This window comes from Pseudonaja textilis, chromosome 2, assembly GCF_049901715.1.
Source record: "Pseudonaja textilis isolate UNSWEBS1 chromosome 2, rPseTex1.2, whole genome shotgun sequence".
Classification (NCBI taxonomy): Eukaryota; Metazoa; Chordata; class Lepidosauria; order Squamata; family Elapidae; genus Pseudonaja; species Pseudonaja textilis.
The window spans coordinates 100972389-100988938 of NC_141991.1; the positions used below are offsets into that span (position 1 = coordinate 100972389).

Below are 16550 nucleotides of genomic sequence, written 5' to 3' on the forward strand. Positions count from 1 at the left end.
AGCCTCCTCCTGACCTTTTTTGAGCCAGCCTGAAGTAAATATTTCATAATAAAATTTATTAAGATATTTTATCAAAGCCATTTTGTAGCCATAATGTTGTGTTTAAATAAGTAAAATTTTATTCTTTCCTGCGTGAAAAGCAACATGGATGATATATTTATTTATTTTATTTCATTCATTTTAAACATTTGTGTGTCCATTCATCTTAAAACATAAGTCTGGGCAGCTTAACATAACAACATTTATTTCCTGTCAGCCTCCCTCTTTGCCTGTAGCAACATCACTGAGTACCCAAGGATTGAGGGCTTGCAATCATTATCTTTGCCTATAAAAAGGAAAGCATTAAGCAAGGCTGCATATCAGCCCCAGTCTCATTTAACTTCTATATAAATTTCATGGTGGCCCATTCCCTTGACACAAACTTTCATTCTCCAAAACTAGCTGGAAGATACATCTCTGTTTTACTCAATGCAGATGATGCAGCAGTGCTTTCCTGTTGGCATTCAAAGAGCACTGAGAGCACTAACATGGCCTTTCAAGCTAGAAGTCATCAGAAAACCAAAATCATGGCATTTGGCAAAAGACCCAAGAACCATGATTGCAGAAAGTACGACTTCAGCAACAGAGTGGTCAATGCCTGGAATGCACTACCTGACTCTGTTGTTACATCCTCTAATCCCCACTCCTTTCATCTTAAACTATGTACTATTGACCTCACCCCATTCCTAAGAGGTCTGTAAGTGCATAAGTGCACAATCGTGCCTACCATCCCTGTCCTATTGTCCCCATTTATTCGTACCTATTTCCTGTATTCTTACTCATGTTTATACTTATACCTATTATCTTGTAAGTGATTGTCAAATCAAATCAATAAATAAACAAACAAACAAATAAATAAAAGACTGAGAAGGTCTCCTGTTTCATATATCTGGGAGGAGACCAACATTCTGCCAACAATGGGAAACCCCATGGGGGTAGATTGCTAAAAACACACAGAGAACGTCATCTGCCATCCTTAGATTCCTCAAAAGAAGAGGTGGCCACTACACTCCTGCAGCACTCCTGCAATATTCAAAGTCAATCCAATAGCACAATTTACCTGTGGAGCCCAGCTGGGCCATTTTTGCCCCATTAGAATGATTCAGGTCCAAATTTCTAATTTCAACTCTTCAATCTATCTCTAATGCTCCCCTGAGACTAGAGACAAGCCTCATGGGAGTAGGGGCTAGACCTGACCAAACTCAACTACTGGCTCAGACTATCCTCCCCCTTCCCCCGGGCTTTTCCCCACCAATTGTGAGGGATGATTTTCAGTCCATATGAAAAAAGATAATGACAACTTAATATTCATCCTTGGGCTTCTCCCCAGGTCTTTTATTCAGCATGGGTTTACAATCAAGTCAAAGCAATCACAGAATGCCAATTAGACCTAACTAGGTCCCCAACTTTTATTGCCACTGAACACAACAGACACACTGCCTCCCCAATAGCATACTTAACTAGCTTTGAAATTCCTAACCAACCTGAGGGGCTTTTACTTTGACCCAAGTCATGCCCTCTCCTCAGCTGTCCTTGAAGGCCAACACAGGAAATGGGGTGGGCGAGAGAGACAAAGCCCCTGTGGCTTTGGACAAGCAGAAACAACAGAGCATGTACTTCTCTAGTGTCTGTAGCATAGAGACATTCATAGTAGTCTCCTCTCACCATTATTGCATAAATATTCAGGGTGCACAGGACAATTTTACACTTCCCTGCTGTTTTCAGATGTCAATACTGCTATAACATACAACGTTGCCAGGTTGTGCACAGCAGTGCTTAAAATCCATCAGAAACAACTTGTGCCATAAACCTGTTTTAATGAGCACGTAGCTAGTTATTTTAGAGTGATTTGTATTGTTATGGATTTAGTTTGCTACTCATCTTTACACCCATCAATTGTTCCTATCCTTGCCTTTAAGTTCATTTTAAAATTCCTTTTAGATTGTTGTTTTGTATTTCTTACGTTTTGATATGTCATTTTTTATTCTGATTTATCTTTTATGCTTTTCAATTCTTTATATCCCATCCTCCTTTTGCTGGTCTTTGGCTATAATAATGGTTTGATTTGATTGATATATTCTGTCAACAATATTTGTTAAAAAACAAGCCCCTTTTTTCTCTGTCTTTTAGAAATTCCTTCTCCACAGGTTGATCTTTCTGGCTAAGATCTCGCCAGACCTGGCTGATAAAAGGTATTTGGCCGGTAAGTAAAAAAAATCTCCCTACTGCTTTCTTCAAGAACATTTTGAAATCATTGTCAGAAAGTTTTAGAATGGAATGGGTTGATTTAATAAATACATCCTGAGCTTCTGAGAGCCAACAGCTGGCTCGAAAGGCCCTTCAAATACACAAGATTCATCCAAACTCTTTGAATAAGAGTGTAGAGCAGTGTAGGGCAGAGGAAGCTTCCAACAAGTAGCTCCAGGACCATTTTTTTCCCCTGCAGAATGTTGAGGCCTAGCTCAGACCTTGTTTGGTTTAGTTATATCTCACTTTCATTGTTTTTATAAATAACTCAGGATGATAAGTGTAACTAATTCTCCTCCCTCCTTCTATTTTCTCCACAACAACCCTAATGAGACATGTTGGGCTGAGGGAGAGTGACTAGCCCAAGATCACCTTGCTGGATTTCATGGCTAAGGTGGGGCTAGAACTCACAGTCTCCTAGTTTTTAGCCTGGAGACTCAATCACCAGAATAAAGTGGAGCCTTTACTAACCAGCTGATGATAAGCTATCATCTGTCTTTAAAAATGCAGCAAGTTCTGAGACATTTCTTGATATTTTTTTGTTGCTATGCTTGTGTTTATGCACCCTCCTCCCCTTGCTGTAACTATTTTTAAAAATAAACACTGAAGCCTATGATGTTATAGCATCACCACACAGACCCATTATTTTGTGAAGGGAATTTATGCTTGCCTCATTTCTCCTCAGAGTACTGGGAACAGCTGTTTCTGAATTTGCAACGCCAGTATTGTCAGGGAGTAGGGGTCACTGGCCTCTTGCTTCTCTACCCTACCTACATTATACACATACTAGAGGTAAGTTCGTGTGTGTGTGTGTGTGTGTGTGTGTGTGTGTCTGTGCGTATGTATCTGTGTGTATGTGTAAAATAAGCAAAAATGCAATGTTTCTAACATGAGAATTTTGTGGGAATGCCACCCACATTCATGAACAGTTTGAGCATCCATTTATAGCTTTTTCAATGCTTCCTTTTATCTGCACCATTATTCAAGAAGCCCCAAGCGGCAAGATGGTGCCACTGAGCTTTCTTGAAGTGAGAACAGCTAAGCTGGAGTAGTGAATGGGAAACATTTCAAGCGAAACTAGCAACTGCCTCAATTTTTCCTCTGCAAGTAAATGCCACATAGACTGTGAGCGTAACCTTGAAGAATAGAAAGAAGAATCTTGAAGACAATGATGACAGACAGACAGATGGATTCTGTTACTGGAATCTTATAATAAAAGTAGTTTTAGCTGCCATAACTTTGACCCTTTGGTTAAATGTCTGTGGAGATTCTCAATCATCCAAGTCATGGTTGTCCCAAAGATGCTTTTTCCAAAAGGCAATTGGACTTTCTTGGGTTTTTTTTCCTTTGATAATGTTTCATTTCTCATCCAAGAAACTTCTTGGATGAGAAGCAAAATGTTTTCAAAGAAAACAACAACAAGAAAGTCCAGTTTCCTTTTGAAAAAACACGTTTGGGACCCCTTGGTTATCATAGGAGTACCTTGAAGGACTGACTCTGTCAGTCTTTGAACCTCTCCAGAGAGTCGAGGAACCCTATATTCCTAGACCAGTTATTCCCAAGGAACTTAAACTGGTAGGAGAAAACTGAGTTACAACTAGCTTTTCAGGATCTGCACAAATGGGTGAAACTCGACATGTACCTACACATGTTCATTACCTACACATGTTCATTGCACAGATATTGAATAGACTAATTCTCAAGATTTCAGAACAAGAACTTCTACCCATGAAATCATGATCAGATTCAATAATTGTGTCTGGTGCCTGAAAGGATTGCTGGATACAGGTAGTCCTCAACTTAAAACCATAATTGAGCCCAAAATTGCTGTTGCTAGGTGAAGATGGTTGTTAAGTGAAATTTGCGCCATTTTAGAACCTTTCCTGCCACAATTGTTAAGTGAATTACTTAAGTTTTGAAGTTAATGACATGGTTGTTAAGTGAATCTGGCTTCCCCATTGACTTTGCTTGTCAGAAAGTAGCAACTGGTGATCACTTGCCCCACCCTCCAGAATACTGCAACCAACATAAATATGAGTCAGTTGCCAAGAGTCTGAATTTTGATCATGTGACCATGGGATGCTGCAATGGTTGTAAGTGTGGAAAATGCTCATAAGTGCTGCTGTAACTTTTGTAGAATGTTAGCACCCACTCCTTTCCCAGAAGAATGAAATATTTTGAGAAATAGTAAAAAGGCAGAATATTATATTTCCCTGGATGAGAAGTTTTTTAGAGGGAGAAAGCAGACCCACCCTTTCTTAATAGCACTCAGCAGATGTCAGCACTTAAGAGATAAAGACATAGATGGCTCTACTCATAAGCAAATACCCTCACTCAAGATCCAAACCAGGACAAAGCCAGTAAGCCATAATAGGAATTGCCCGACCAGAACTTAAGCCCCTTCACTGCATCATCTCAGTTGCACCACCCCCAGCAAACTTCAACCAAACTTAGTTCAGACAAACCCCTAGTATTTGTACATGGCCCCATGCGAGTCTGACAACAGCCAATGAAATTCATGTTCTTGAACAACAACAGGAAGTTCAAGTGTAAAGCCTAACAGAAGGTATAAATATCCCCCACTCTTAACTCCATGTGTTCAGCTGCACCAGAACCACCCATGTGCTTTGCTTCATTATTAAACCATCTTTCCAATCAGCCTCCAGCCTCCATTTTGTCTCCAGTGCCTTTCTCCCAGCTTGGAACTGAACCAGATGGATATTTCTTCCCGCAGTTTGAATGGTCATTAAATGAAGTGTTGTAATTTGAAGACTACCTGAAAATGGAAGTAAACCTGGAATTATAGCAACACTTAAAATACTTCTCCCGCCTCTTCTTATTTACATCTTTGGGGGTGAGCCAATTAAGTCACAGCCATTTTATCACACTACCTACTCTATCTAACCTGTTGTAGTTTATAGCCCAGATAAATTGTTCCTGTTTAATTCTAACATGAAAACTTGTATTCTAGAAGAAGTTGCTAGAAAACATTTGCTGACGCAGAGGAAAAATAATCTTCTTATTTAAAAGCAAAAATAGAAAAGAAAAAGAAAAAAAATAACCCAGGGAAAGCTGTTGTTGCTTAGCCCATTAAGTCTAGCTAGTTACAGTCTAGATGAGAAAAAGAAAAATATTTCCCTCCATCCATCTGCTTAGGTGTTACCTGCTTTACTACCTAGACAAACAGTTTCCTTGTAAGATTAGATCTTCAACTGTCTACTCCCAACAGGAGTCATCTGCTGAAAACTGCACTAGATCTCAGGACCTGGCGTTTAAGAGCAAAACTGTCACGAGGCTGCATCATGACCACGGAGTAATTTTAAGGAAGATTGCCTCTCTGGGACTACCTTAGGCAGGTCTTGGAGAATAACATCTTCGAGAAAATCAATTACTATGCATCATTCCGTGGTACATTTTAGATTGGCGGTTATAACAAACTTTTACAGGTGTAGAGGGCTGGTTAAAATGATCTCACCTTCAAGACCCTGATTGATTTGTAGAATAATGGAGGCGATCCGTTTACACTATAACTTCCAAGCATTTCTTTCTTCACAATTAGTCCCTTGGTTTACTGTGGAAGCCGAGAGTAATGAAGCAGACATGGCATCAGTGAAACCAAATGGAGAAATTGTCAGGATAGATCAGAGTGAGCCCAATTGAAGGCTCATTTGGAGACCTACTTCAGAGCATTGGTAATAGAAAAGAGTGCTTATTTCTTTGACATCAGTGCACCCACACCAAACAGCTAATGTTTTTATATACTGTGAGGCATCTCCTTCATCAAGATGTTAGAGGAGGTGAAGATCTGGAACAATGGGTGGCTCATCATAAACCATACTTTGCAGAGAAACTTGACTACATTAAGTTTGATTTATAATTCAGTATTGCACAAATCATGGGGATGTAAGTTCATTAATTGTCTACTATTTTGAATTGTTTTCAGTTGGTAGAGAACTTGTGTGGAGAGGTGAGGATTATTACTTGCTTATTTGCACCTTGTGCTTTCTAAATTGCAAATGAAAATTTCTAAATCACAAATTGGAAGTGATCAATAGTCTTTATGGGGGATACCTTCATATCTCTCTCCACTCTATAGAAGGAAGTGATAAATACTTGATTGACCCAGGAAAGATAAATGTATCTGTTAGCCTCATTCAATTTCTGGAAAGGTGGATGACTGTAATCCCAGGGGGTTGTAACTCCCTGAATTGATACTATTATCTGGACTGAATTGCTCTCACCTTGGAGGAGAGGGGACTACAAAATTACTTAACCATCCACTCCATGGGTTTCAAACTCATGCTGTCATGTTGCTGTCACATGATATTTTGCCACCTTTTTCTCTTTGTGGAGCTGGGGTGGGTGTGGCCTGTGCATGATACATTCGGCCTCCGGGCCACCAGTTTGATACCCCTGATAATTCTACTCTATCTTAATAGAGACCTGTCCCAGAACCTAAATGTAGTGCATCGTTACATGTCTATGGAGATTCTCAGTCATCCCGGTCATGGTTGTCCCAAAGGTGCTATTTTTTTTCCAAGAGGCAACTGAACTTTCTGGGGTTTTTTTTGAAGATGTTTCACTTCTCATCCAAGAAACTTCTTCAACTCTATATATACCAGAGTTACAAGTCAGCTATTGTTTTTATGCTGAAACCCTAAAGAGCTGCTTTTCCTATTAGGAACTCCTTTGGTCTTCAAATCTGAAGAAGAGGTTCGTCTTTCTGGCATGCAGAAGGTAGTCCCTCGGGTTGCTGAAGTGCTATGGAATGCATTCCCCTGGCAGCTGCATTTAGCCCTGAAATAAGTGAAGATTGCTAATGATTCAGAGAGAAAAAAGACTTTTTTCTCACATATTGACTATTCCTACTTTTGAAGTACAGGATGCACACTTTTAAACAGGCACAGAATCATAGTAAGAAAAACTTCTTGGCACTTACAGATTTTTGAAATGTGAAAGGAAAGGTAATGTAGTAGGTTGTGTTCCTTTTGTTGCGATGGAGATAGTTCATTTAACTGGCAAAGACTGGAAAGAGATTTTTTCCCATGCAAGATTGAAATTTTTCAAAAACCAGGGTGCTTTGCTCTGACATGGTTTCCAAACTGACCCTATTGCTGTTCCTAAATATCAGATTGCACTACAAGAGCCTGCTGGCTTCTGTTTTTGGAGTTCTGAATGTTTTGTCTCTAGTTCTCATGTTCTTTTTTTTTTTTTTGTCTCTCCATAGTCTGGTAGTGAGAAACACTGCTATTTGATCACCTGGTATGTATTTTCTGTAATTTAAAGAAGAGTTCTGAAGGCAATTGGTTGAACTGTCTGATCTCTGGTGATGACTGGGCTTTGAAGTCTCCAGACATTCTCATGAGATTCTAATTTTATTTTGAATGAATTGGGCTAAAGCCTTTTATTTGTACAGTTGCTTTTTCATTTTTTTATGCTTTTCTCCCTGATGAGCATCCCAGCTTACAATTTACACATGTGTCTCACTCTTCTATCTTATTTTCAAACATTTGGGAAGTCACATTAGATGGATTATAAATTAGGCCTTTAAAAATGCATTTTAGTAGCAAACAACTTGTTCCCCAAATAATCTCTTTCTTAGCAAATTAAGTGATATTGTTTAAATGTTGCCTGCTTTCATTATCAACTTAATCACATGAGGCAATAAAAGAGCAAATAGCATTGGTGATCTCTTGAATACCTGCAATGAACAGAGTGTCTTGGGCACAGGGCTTGTATTCCACAGGTAGTCCTCTGAACCATTTGTTCAGAGACCATTCAAAGTTATGGTTGCACTGAATCAGTGGGACTTATGACTGGTCCTCAGAATTCCAGCTGTCACAGCATCCCCATAGTCATGCAATTGAAAGAGGGTGCTCATTACCCATCTCACAATTATGATGTTGCAGTGAGCTGTGGTCACGATTGTGATTTCTGACATAACCAGCTTCCCATAAGCAAACTCTATGAAGAAAGTGATCAGAGGTCACTCCCACTCCTGCCACTTTTTCAGGTGCTCTGTAGCACCTGTGGGTCTATGATAACTCATCATAGCGAACACACTATAGCCATCTCACCGCAGCCAACTTGCCATGTCCAGCTCACTGCAGGACAATTAGTGGAACAAGAGTTACACCAATATTAAAGAAATGGTGAAATAGAAGCATTACAGAAAGGATGCCAAACGATGGACAAAATGAAACGTGAATAATAAAAATTAAAATAATCTTTATTTATTTTAAATAGTTAAATTGAATTGTTTAATTGTCCGATGGTAAGTTGTCCCATGTCATGGCAAATAGTCCTGTAGTGAGTTGGTCATGGCGAGTTGTCTCGTAGCAAGTTGGTTGTGCTAGTTGGCCATGGTAAGCTGGCCACGGCAAGTTGGCTGCAACTAGTTGGCCATGACAAGTTGTCCCACTTCACATGCTAGGACTCCTGCCTCTTCCTGCTTAATGACCTGTGCATCCTGGGGCAAGTTGCAGGGATTGCTATCACTAAGCAATGCAGCCATATGATGTGGTGTATTATGACCACATTGCTTAGTGGTGGGAATTCTAACCCAATTGCCCTTGAAACACTATCTGTATAGTAACTGGGAGGTAGTGAGAAAAGTCAGAGACAGTTTTACAAACTGAGCTAAAAATTGTCTGTTTCCTAGTGTCTATCAGTTCTGCAAAGAATTTATATTAGCTCTTGTTGACAACTGATAGGGTTGAATGCTGAATGTTTTAACTAGATTTTTGACATACAGTGTTGTACACATCATGTAAATGACTATGAAACAATTGAATCCCTAGCTTTGAGGTACCATTAATGGAACAACTGTCTGAACAGATTAGCTGCTTAAATACTGTACAATTGTTTAGATGAAAATATACCCATTTGTCTAAACTGTATTAGAAAACAGACACTCTATTTGGCAAATCTGCAGTCAGCTCATGCCTCAGGTTTACTCTGTATGTAAGAAGCATTTTCTAATTTTGCAGGGTGGTTAGAGATCATTTTGTTGAGGATTCCATATTGATTACTTTTCCTAACCTAAAAGAAAGATGATGTGTTAGAAACAAATAGATGCCCTTATGACAAATGAATCTGAGGAAAAACATGTCTCTCTAGTAGATACTGAATAGACACCCGCTCTATGAAAATAAGTTACATTATTTCTTCATGGTTATTTCTTGTTTTCTTTTTCTTTTCCCACTTGGAAACCGTTAGATTTTGAAAACTTTGCTGAATATCCCCTCTTCTAACCTCAAGAATGTCTGTGGACAATTTAATAATAATTAAATAATGCACATAGCTAATGATATTTTATCTCATTTCCTATTTAAAAATTATTTGAATTGCATTTCCATATCATGTCTCCAGGCCTTCTTACAGGACTGATTCAAACTTCAAAATCTGATTTTACTGCTGTGATTTCTTTATAGTGGTAGACTTAGTTTATGTCTTTTAACAAGTCATGTTTTTGAAAGGTTTGTAATACTGTTGTTGGGCTACATGAGAACAGAAAGAATCTGGCATATGATAAACAATATTGCTGATTTTGATAAACATTCATTTTTTATATTAATTCATTTGAAAGACTTATCTCATTAGTGTCTGAACACATCTTCATTTTTGAATAAAGGAACTTGATCATGGAGATGGTTATTTTAAACCCTAAGTCTCTCTCTCTCTCTCTCTCAAAATCAGCCATTTTGAGCAATATAAAATTATAGAACATTGAATCCAGAACTGGGTTTAAGAAGGGAAATATTACTGTATTTTGCCATGTGAAAATAACAACAAAGGGAGGAAGAGATTTTATTTATTTTATTTTTTTGTTACCTGTTATTATGGACACAACATAATTAGTGCAGTTTATTTATTTATTTATTTATTTTATTTATTTTATTTATTTGTCAATTGTTTACGAGATAAGTAAAAGTGTATACATAATTATGAATACATGAAATGAGTACATATAAGAAAAATAAAAGAAAAATAAAAGAAACAATAGGACAGGAACAAGTCAGGGCTGGTTAAAAGGTTAATTTTCAGGATGTAGGGAAATTCAAAACCAAAGCCTGAATTGTTCTTCCTGCAAGAACTGTGAATTCCTGATCATAGTTTAACTTGCCCTAAATGGGTCATATCGTATGCAGGAGTGGGGCAGAATGGAAGTAAAATAAGCCAGATTCGGAAGCAAGAGCTGTATTGTAAAAGCTCTCAGCTTCTTAAGTGTGGCAAGGAACAAGGGAGAGGGAATAGCTCCCTCTGCTGGCAGAAAGATTATCATGTGCACGAGATAAATGGGAGAAGGCGCAGAGATCCTATTTTCTAAAACCTCCCAGTAGCTGGGTGGATGCACTGTGTATGTTTGAGCAGTGGATTCTGAATGGTAGTGGCAGAGAAAGAAAACATTGGAAGTTTCTCCCCTGAGAAGATTTTATTATTTTATTTTATTGTTCTATTTTAATTTAATTTATTTATTCAATTTATATAATTACTTAACTCTGGATGGCGAATAATTATCCAGTTGCCCAGTGGGTTTGCTTGAATCACTGCTATGGAGAGTCACAGGCGGAGGAGCCAAGGAAGATCCGGCTCAGAGGGAGGGAGCCAGACAGAGTTGAAGGAAGGAGTTTCAGGGGACTTTATGCAAAGGCAATTGCAGTGATCTTCCTGGCCAAGGAATTTAGATTGGTTCAACATAAACTTTGTCCTTGGAATGTGCCTGCTGTATCTGTAGGATTGTTGTGTGAGAGTGATTTGGAGCAAATGTCCTTGCAGCAGTGGTGGGATTCAAAATGTTTTACCACTGGTTCTGTGGCTTGGCGGAGCATGGCAGGGAAAGGATACTGCAAAATCCCCATTCCCTCCCCACTCCTGGGGGAAGATTACTGCAAAATCTCCATTCTCTCCCCACCCCACTAACCTGCTTTTCAACCCATTCTCCTTTGCAATGCAACAAAAAAAGACCCAGCCAATCAGCTGGGTCTCGGGAGGCAGAGAATAGATGGGGGCAGGGCCAGTCAGAGGTGGTATTTGCCAGTTCTCTGAACTACTCAAAATTTACGCTACCGGTTCTCCAGAAGTGCTCAGAACCTCTGGCTTGCAGAACTCTGGGTGGCGGGGATTCCTCCCCCTTGAGATCAACAGCTTTAATATAATCCTTGTGTTTATGTTACACCAGATGTGAGACTTAGGTCTGCATGTATAGGAAATTACCTTTTCCAACATCAGAAAGACTGTTTTTTTAAATTACAATATTTTTTCCAACAAACCTTTATTTTCTTTATTTTCAAGAACATACACTAAGGACAGCATAGAATCAATCAGGCATGTGCCAAATTTCACCATAGAAAAATATGACATGTCATGTGAGCTATAAATTACAATCATCATAGATTTGAAGAGGCTGGATTAAAGCTGATTGCTGGATTCAGGAAATAAATAAGGTAGAACTTGGCTGTTTCATCTGTCAACGGATGCGGGAAAATAAGCAGCAGACAATTTACAAGGTCACAATACAAAATGTTGATTGACTGCTGTTGTGAAAGCAGCTGGACAATATTTCATTATAAGGCTATGCGGCTGGACAGAGGACATGAGGAGAAAAAGGTGCTCTTCATTTCCATATTATTGGTTGACAAGGAGATTCTTGCTTGGTTTCCTGCCATAAATTGTGATAACATAAACTCAGCAGATCATTTAGTGAAGGATGTCCAGGGGAGAAAATGGGCAGATGTTCTAAAAGTTTGACCACCTTTCCCTGTGCAATAAATGATCCAGGAACAGGCACACTGGAGCAAGATGGAAGTTCTTCACTACTAATGTGATTTTTAGCATGATTTTCCTTCTTTTAGTCATCCAGTGATGTGCTCCACTCTGTCCTACGGGATCTGAGGGACATGGAACAGCAGAAGAGGTAAACCATTAATTCTCTTAAAGCCCAGGGCCTTTTTTCTCTCTCTGCCTCATAATTCTAATGAAAAGTTTTCTTTTGAGACTCTGAAATGCATTTTGTGCTTGTGGGACACAGGACCCAACTTTTTGTTGCTGAAAATTTTTGGTTGACAATCCTTGAAGGACCTATTCTTTTAGTATCCCAAAAGTTCTCGCTCATTTGTGGAGTAACCTTGGTCCAGCTAATTACCTCACAAATGTATGAAGGTGTTAGAAGGCTATTTATGTTACTTATTTGACAGAAAGTGAGATTAAGATATAAACTGTAATTCTGGCCAGACTTAAAACTCCATATGCAGCCAGAGGCCTGGTTCTGAAAGAAGATGGGCCACTGACATAACAAATGATACACTATTGCGATGACTAGTGTGTATAAACTGTCATGACTTAATAGAGATTTTCTGTCACCAAATGGAATTATTTTCCCTATTATCCTAGATAACACTTGGTGCCTAAATGAGGAATATTTGGTTAAATGACACCCACATATTTCTCAATATTTCACCCAACATCCAGGGTGCCAGATTCTTATTGGAAAACTCTGATTCTCCGTAGGGTTTATATTACATTTGAGAATACATTTTGTCTTTATATATTTTGCATTATTTCCCTCTTGAAGATTAAGAAATGCCTTGATTTTTAGAGAAAAGAAGGAATTCTGTCTCTTAAGGTATTATTCATATCATTCTCTTTGGGTAAATCTTTGGACTCCACTGCATGTTTCTCCCCGAAATAAGGCTACTTAATTGCTTTCTCCTCCAAAGGAGAAATTTGTCTACTTTATCTTCTCCAAGCATAAGGAAGTGCTTGTCTTCTCTCACTGCTACTTAAAGCAACTTTGTCCTGATCCACATTTTTGGGGGTGGGGTGGGGTTTGATCTATTTCAGAGTGCTAATCCTGGATGCCAAGATACTGGTAATGTCCCACAATCTCCCTGCTCGACTCTTCCCACAGTGGAGCTATAAAGTATTGAATCTACCAGAGAGATACCTGAACTATGAGACTTCTCATGAGGAGCCGGTGGAGGTTACCATCTCTGAATGCCTCACTGCACTCTTGAAACTGGGCAAACATCTGCTAAGGTACCCCAAGGTATAGCTTCTTCTCCAGCTGTTTCCAGAATGACTTGAAAACTCCTTAAGGCTTGAAAAGATGCTGGTAACTTACCAATCACTTATGTACTGACTAACCAGTCTCCTCCACTAAAACTGACCTCCAGAAACTGAGGTCAGTAATTGGTGCTGTTCATTGGGTGGGTGGGGGGGGAATGGAGGGTGTGCCTAGCAAGAGAGTTCCAGGGGGCTATTTATTTATAAAACAAATTGACATGGCTGCCCAACTCATGCATGGTGACTCCGGGCATCTTCCAACATTCAAATTTCACAACGTAAGGATCCATACACACCCTACCCGATCTACCCCGCAGTGGCAACAATCACACAATTGCACCAGACACTTGATCAGCTCCATATCAACCTGGATTGCCAGGCCCACTGAGAAAACCATGTTTTCAGGGCTTTGTGGAAATGTACCAAGATGGAGGCCAATCTTACCTCAGGAGAATGATATTGCAAAAGGAGGGATCTACCACAGAAAAGGCTTTTTTCCCCTTGGCCCCATATTTTATGTAGTGGTCCCCACACACCTACATTCAGCAGCATGCAACATAATCATGCAAATACCTGGCATAATGCAACATGGGAGAAGAGGATAGGGGCCTTTATGGAGGTGGGAAGGGAGACACAGAGTCTACAGCCATGGCAGCCTATGTATTTTTTCTTCCAAGAGTCTCCAGCAGCTAAGACATGGCAGGGGGAGATGTGGATTGTGGAAACTCAAAAGGTGTAAAGAAGTCCCCTACATTCCCATACCCTTTGGTCTTTGTCCTGGGGAGAATTAAGCAGGAAAGGCACTGGAGGCAGATATCTGGCTTATGAAGGCTCAGGACCTTCTTTTGTTTCCCACAGTTGCCTGAGAAATACCCTTTCCTGCCCTGCTCTGACGCCTCCCAGATGCTCTGGGACAAACATTCTAAGAATTCTAATCCAGAATGGCCTATGATTGCATCACCTGGGAACTTGGGGACTTGCAATTTCAATTTATTGAGGGGCAGCAGTTTAGGGAGGGGCAATTTTTATTGTGGGTGTGATGGACAAAGACTCTTTACTTCCCTCATCCCACTCCATGAATGATAGCCATTTTTTTCCTTTCTGATGGAGATTTTCAACTAAAATATGGAAGGAGGTTTTTTTTTTTCCTTCTTCTTCATATCTTTTCCTTAACAGTTGAAAAGTATTTGACCTGATAGCACTGCTACTACCTAGGACCATGGCTATTCACTGTCCTAACCATTCTTATGGGAAGGAAGCATCTAGATTTGGGACAGACAATCCCTCTACCCCTTGGCAGAGTGGCACTATCACAGCACCTACAACCTCTACAATTATTTGATAGATGCTCCTATTCTGGACCAGTCTCATCTTTCAAAGGAGGAAGAGGTGTTGCTTTCCCATTGCATAAGCTAGCAAGCCCCAGTTTTTTCCACAACGGGGTATGCCACAAAAGTATTGTGAGCTGTGTTTATTTGCCCTTGCTGTGCTGTGGAAAAATACCTGACTAGCCGCTGCTGCTTGTCTCACCTTCAGAGTCCCAAGAACTTACCAGATCATTTCTTGGAAAAAGTCCCAGAGCTTATTGTTTCTCAAGACACCATTGGCTTCCTCCTGGAGTGTCAAGAGTTATTGAGACCAGCTCAGTTCCTGCATTTATTTGAGTTTCCTCTGAATATCCAGATGGACTCAGGTATGTGGTAAACTGAACCTGAAGGTAGGAGGGAGACCTATGGTAATTTTTCACTGTGTGACAATAAAACAGAGGAACCAGAGGATTGTAATAGAACAACATATTCCAACTCATTACTGGCTATGCTGGCTGATGCTGGTAGGATTTATAGTTGATCATCTGGAGAAACATATGGTTTAAGATGATCATTGCATAAAGTTGTTATCAGCCTATTTTGGGAGCTAAATTAAGCCGCAGCAGTAAGGTATTATATCCTGAAATCAATCCCTACGATACTGGGAGATTTTCATATTAAAAATAATGTAAGATCATGAAAAGATTCACCAAATCCACTTGGGTAAGCAGCAAAGGCAGGCTGGAAAAAAAAACACTAGTAGTTACATTTCTCACTTATGTAGTAGTAGCTCACTGCTGCACAAGTGTAGTAAAAAACGTCTTTATTGCAAATAAGTATCTGCTATAGCTTGAACATTAGTGCAAACTCATCCTGTCAAAAACCTGAACCAATCCATATGACATTTTTATAGCTGCACAAATATGATAGATACCCAACTGGGACAATTGTATTTGAAGGAATTTATGGCACGTATAATAGAATCCTAAGGACGTCATTGTGTTTACTGTGCTCAATGGCCCTTGCTTGCTTGTTATTACAACCATAAATATCTGAAATTGCACACCTTTGAAAGAACAAGACAGAGTGCTGAGTCACAAGAGTATCTCGTCACATTACTTTCTTTAAGCGTTGAGGCTAATTATGATAAATAACATGGCTCTTGTGCATAGTACCTGTCAGTTTGTAGGCCATTCTAATTAGGTATTATCTTCTTTTCTTTCTGGGATAGTAGAACACAACCTTAAAATCTACAAAGTTTTCAAGGCAATATCACTATATTATCAAAATCAAGGATAAGCAAGGTCATGTAAAAATACGAAAAGAAATATGAGAAAATCAATTATGGAAGCCAGCTGGTTCCTGATAACATCTAGATAGAGTTGAATTATGAACTGTGAATTATAAATCACTATTCAGAAGCTGAAATAGTGAAAAGTGAAAAGTGAAGGTACACTTTTAAATCAAAGGCAAGATTGAAAGGCAATAGTGACTATGATCAATTTTGAAAAGCTGTGGTCAGTTTTGCAAAGCTCTGCTGCTACAGAAATTTTGCCATAGGTTCAGACTTGTGCATATCTAGACTTCAGATGTATGTTCAAAAATCTGCAAATGCTGGAGAAAGACACTGGCCCCAGGTACCCTATTCTATGCAGAAAACCCGATTTAATACTGTACGTAAAAGAGGTGACTGAGATTTGTCAATTAGTAAGAATAATCCAGATATTAGCTTTGTTTACATGCCGGGCATGTAATTCCCTGTTGGAATCATTATGAAATACACATTATGGATTTCCTCTGATTTGGAGATGGGGAAATAAAATTAATGGCTCCATAAGCATGGAACTCCACCTATGTATAATCACCCTTCCATTTCTTCGACAAGTCCTTCCC

The 16550-nt window shown here is 39.3% G+C and overlaps 1 protein-coding gene across 4 annotated transcripts in view; it reads left to right on the top strand.

The window, feature by feature from the left end:
- LOC113433565 (testis-expressed protein 47-like) overlaps window positions 1-16550 on the top strand; it is a 46356-nt gene that overhangs the window by 6757 nt on the left and 23049 nt on the right. For all 4 annotated transcript variants that reach the window (XM_087924727.1, XM_087924728.1, XM_026696184.2 and 1 more), the window contains exons 2-6: window positions 2170-2242; window positions 2972-3078; window positions 12141-12202; window positions 13129-13333; window positions 14887-15043. In XM_087924727.1, the coding sequence (XP_087780853.1) occupies window positions 2170-2242; window positions 2972-3078; window positions 12141-12202; window positions 13129-13333; window positions 14887-15043 (604 nt within the window). The remainder of the gene's footprint in view (window positions 1-2169; window positions 2243-2971; window positions 3079-12140; window positions 12203-13128; window positions 13334-14886; window positions 15044-16550) is intronic.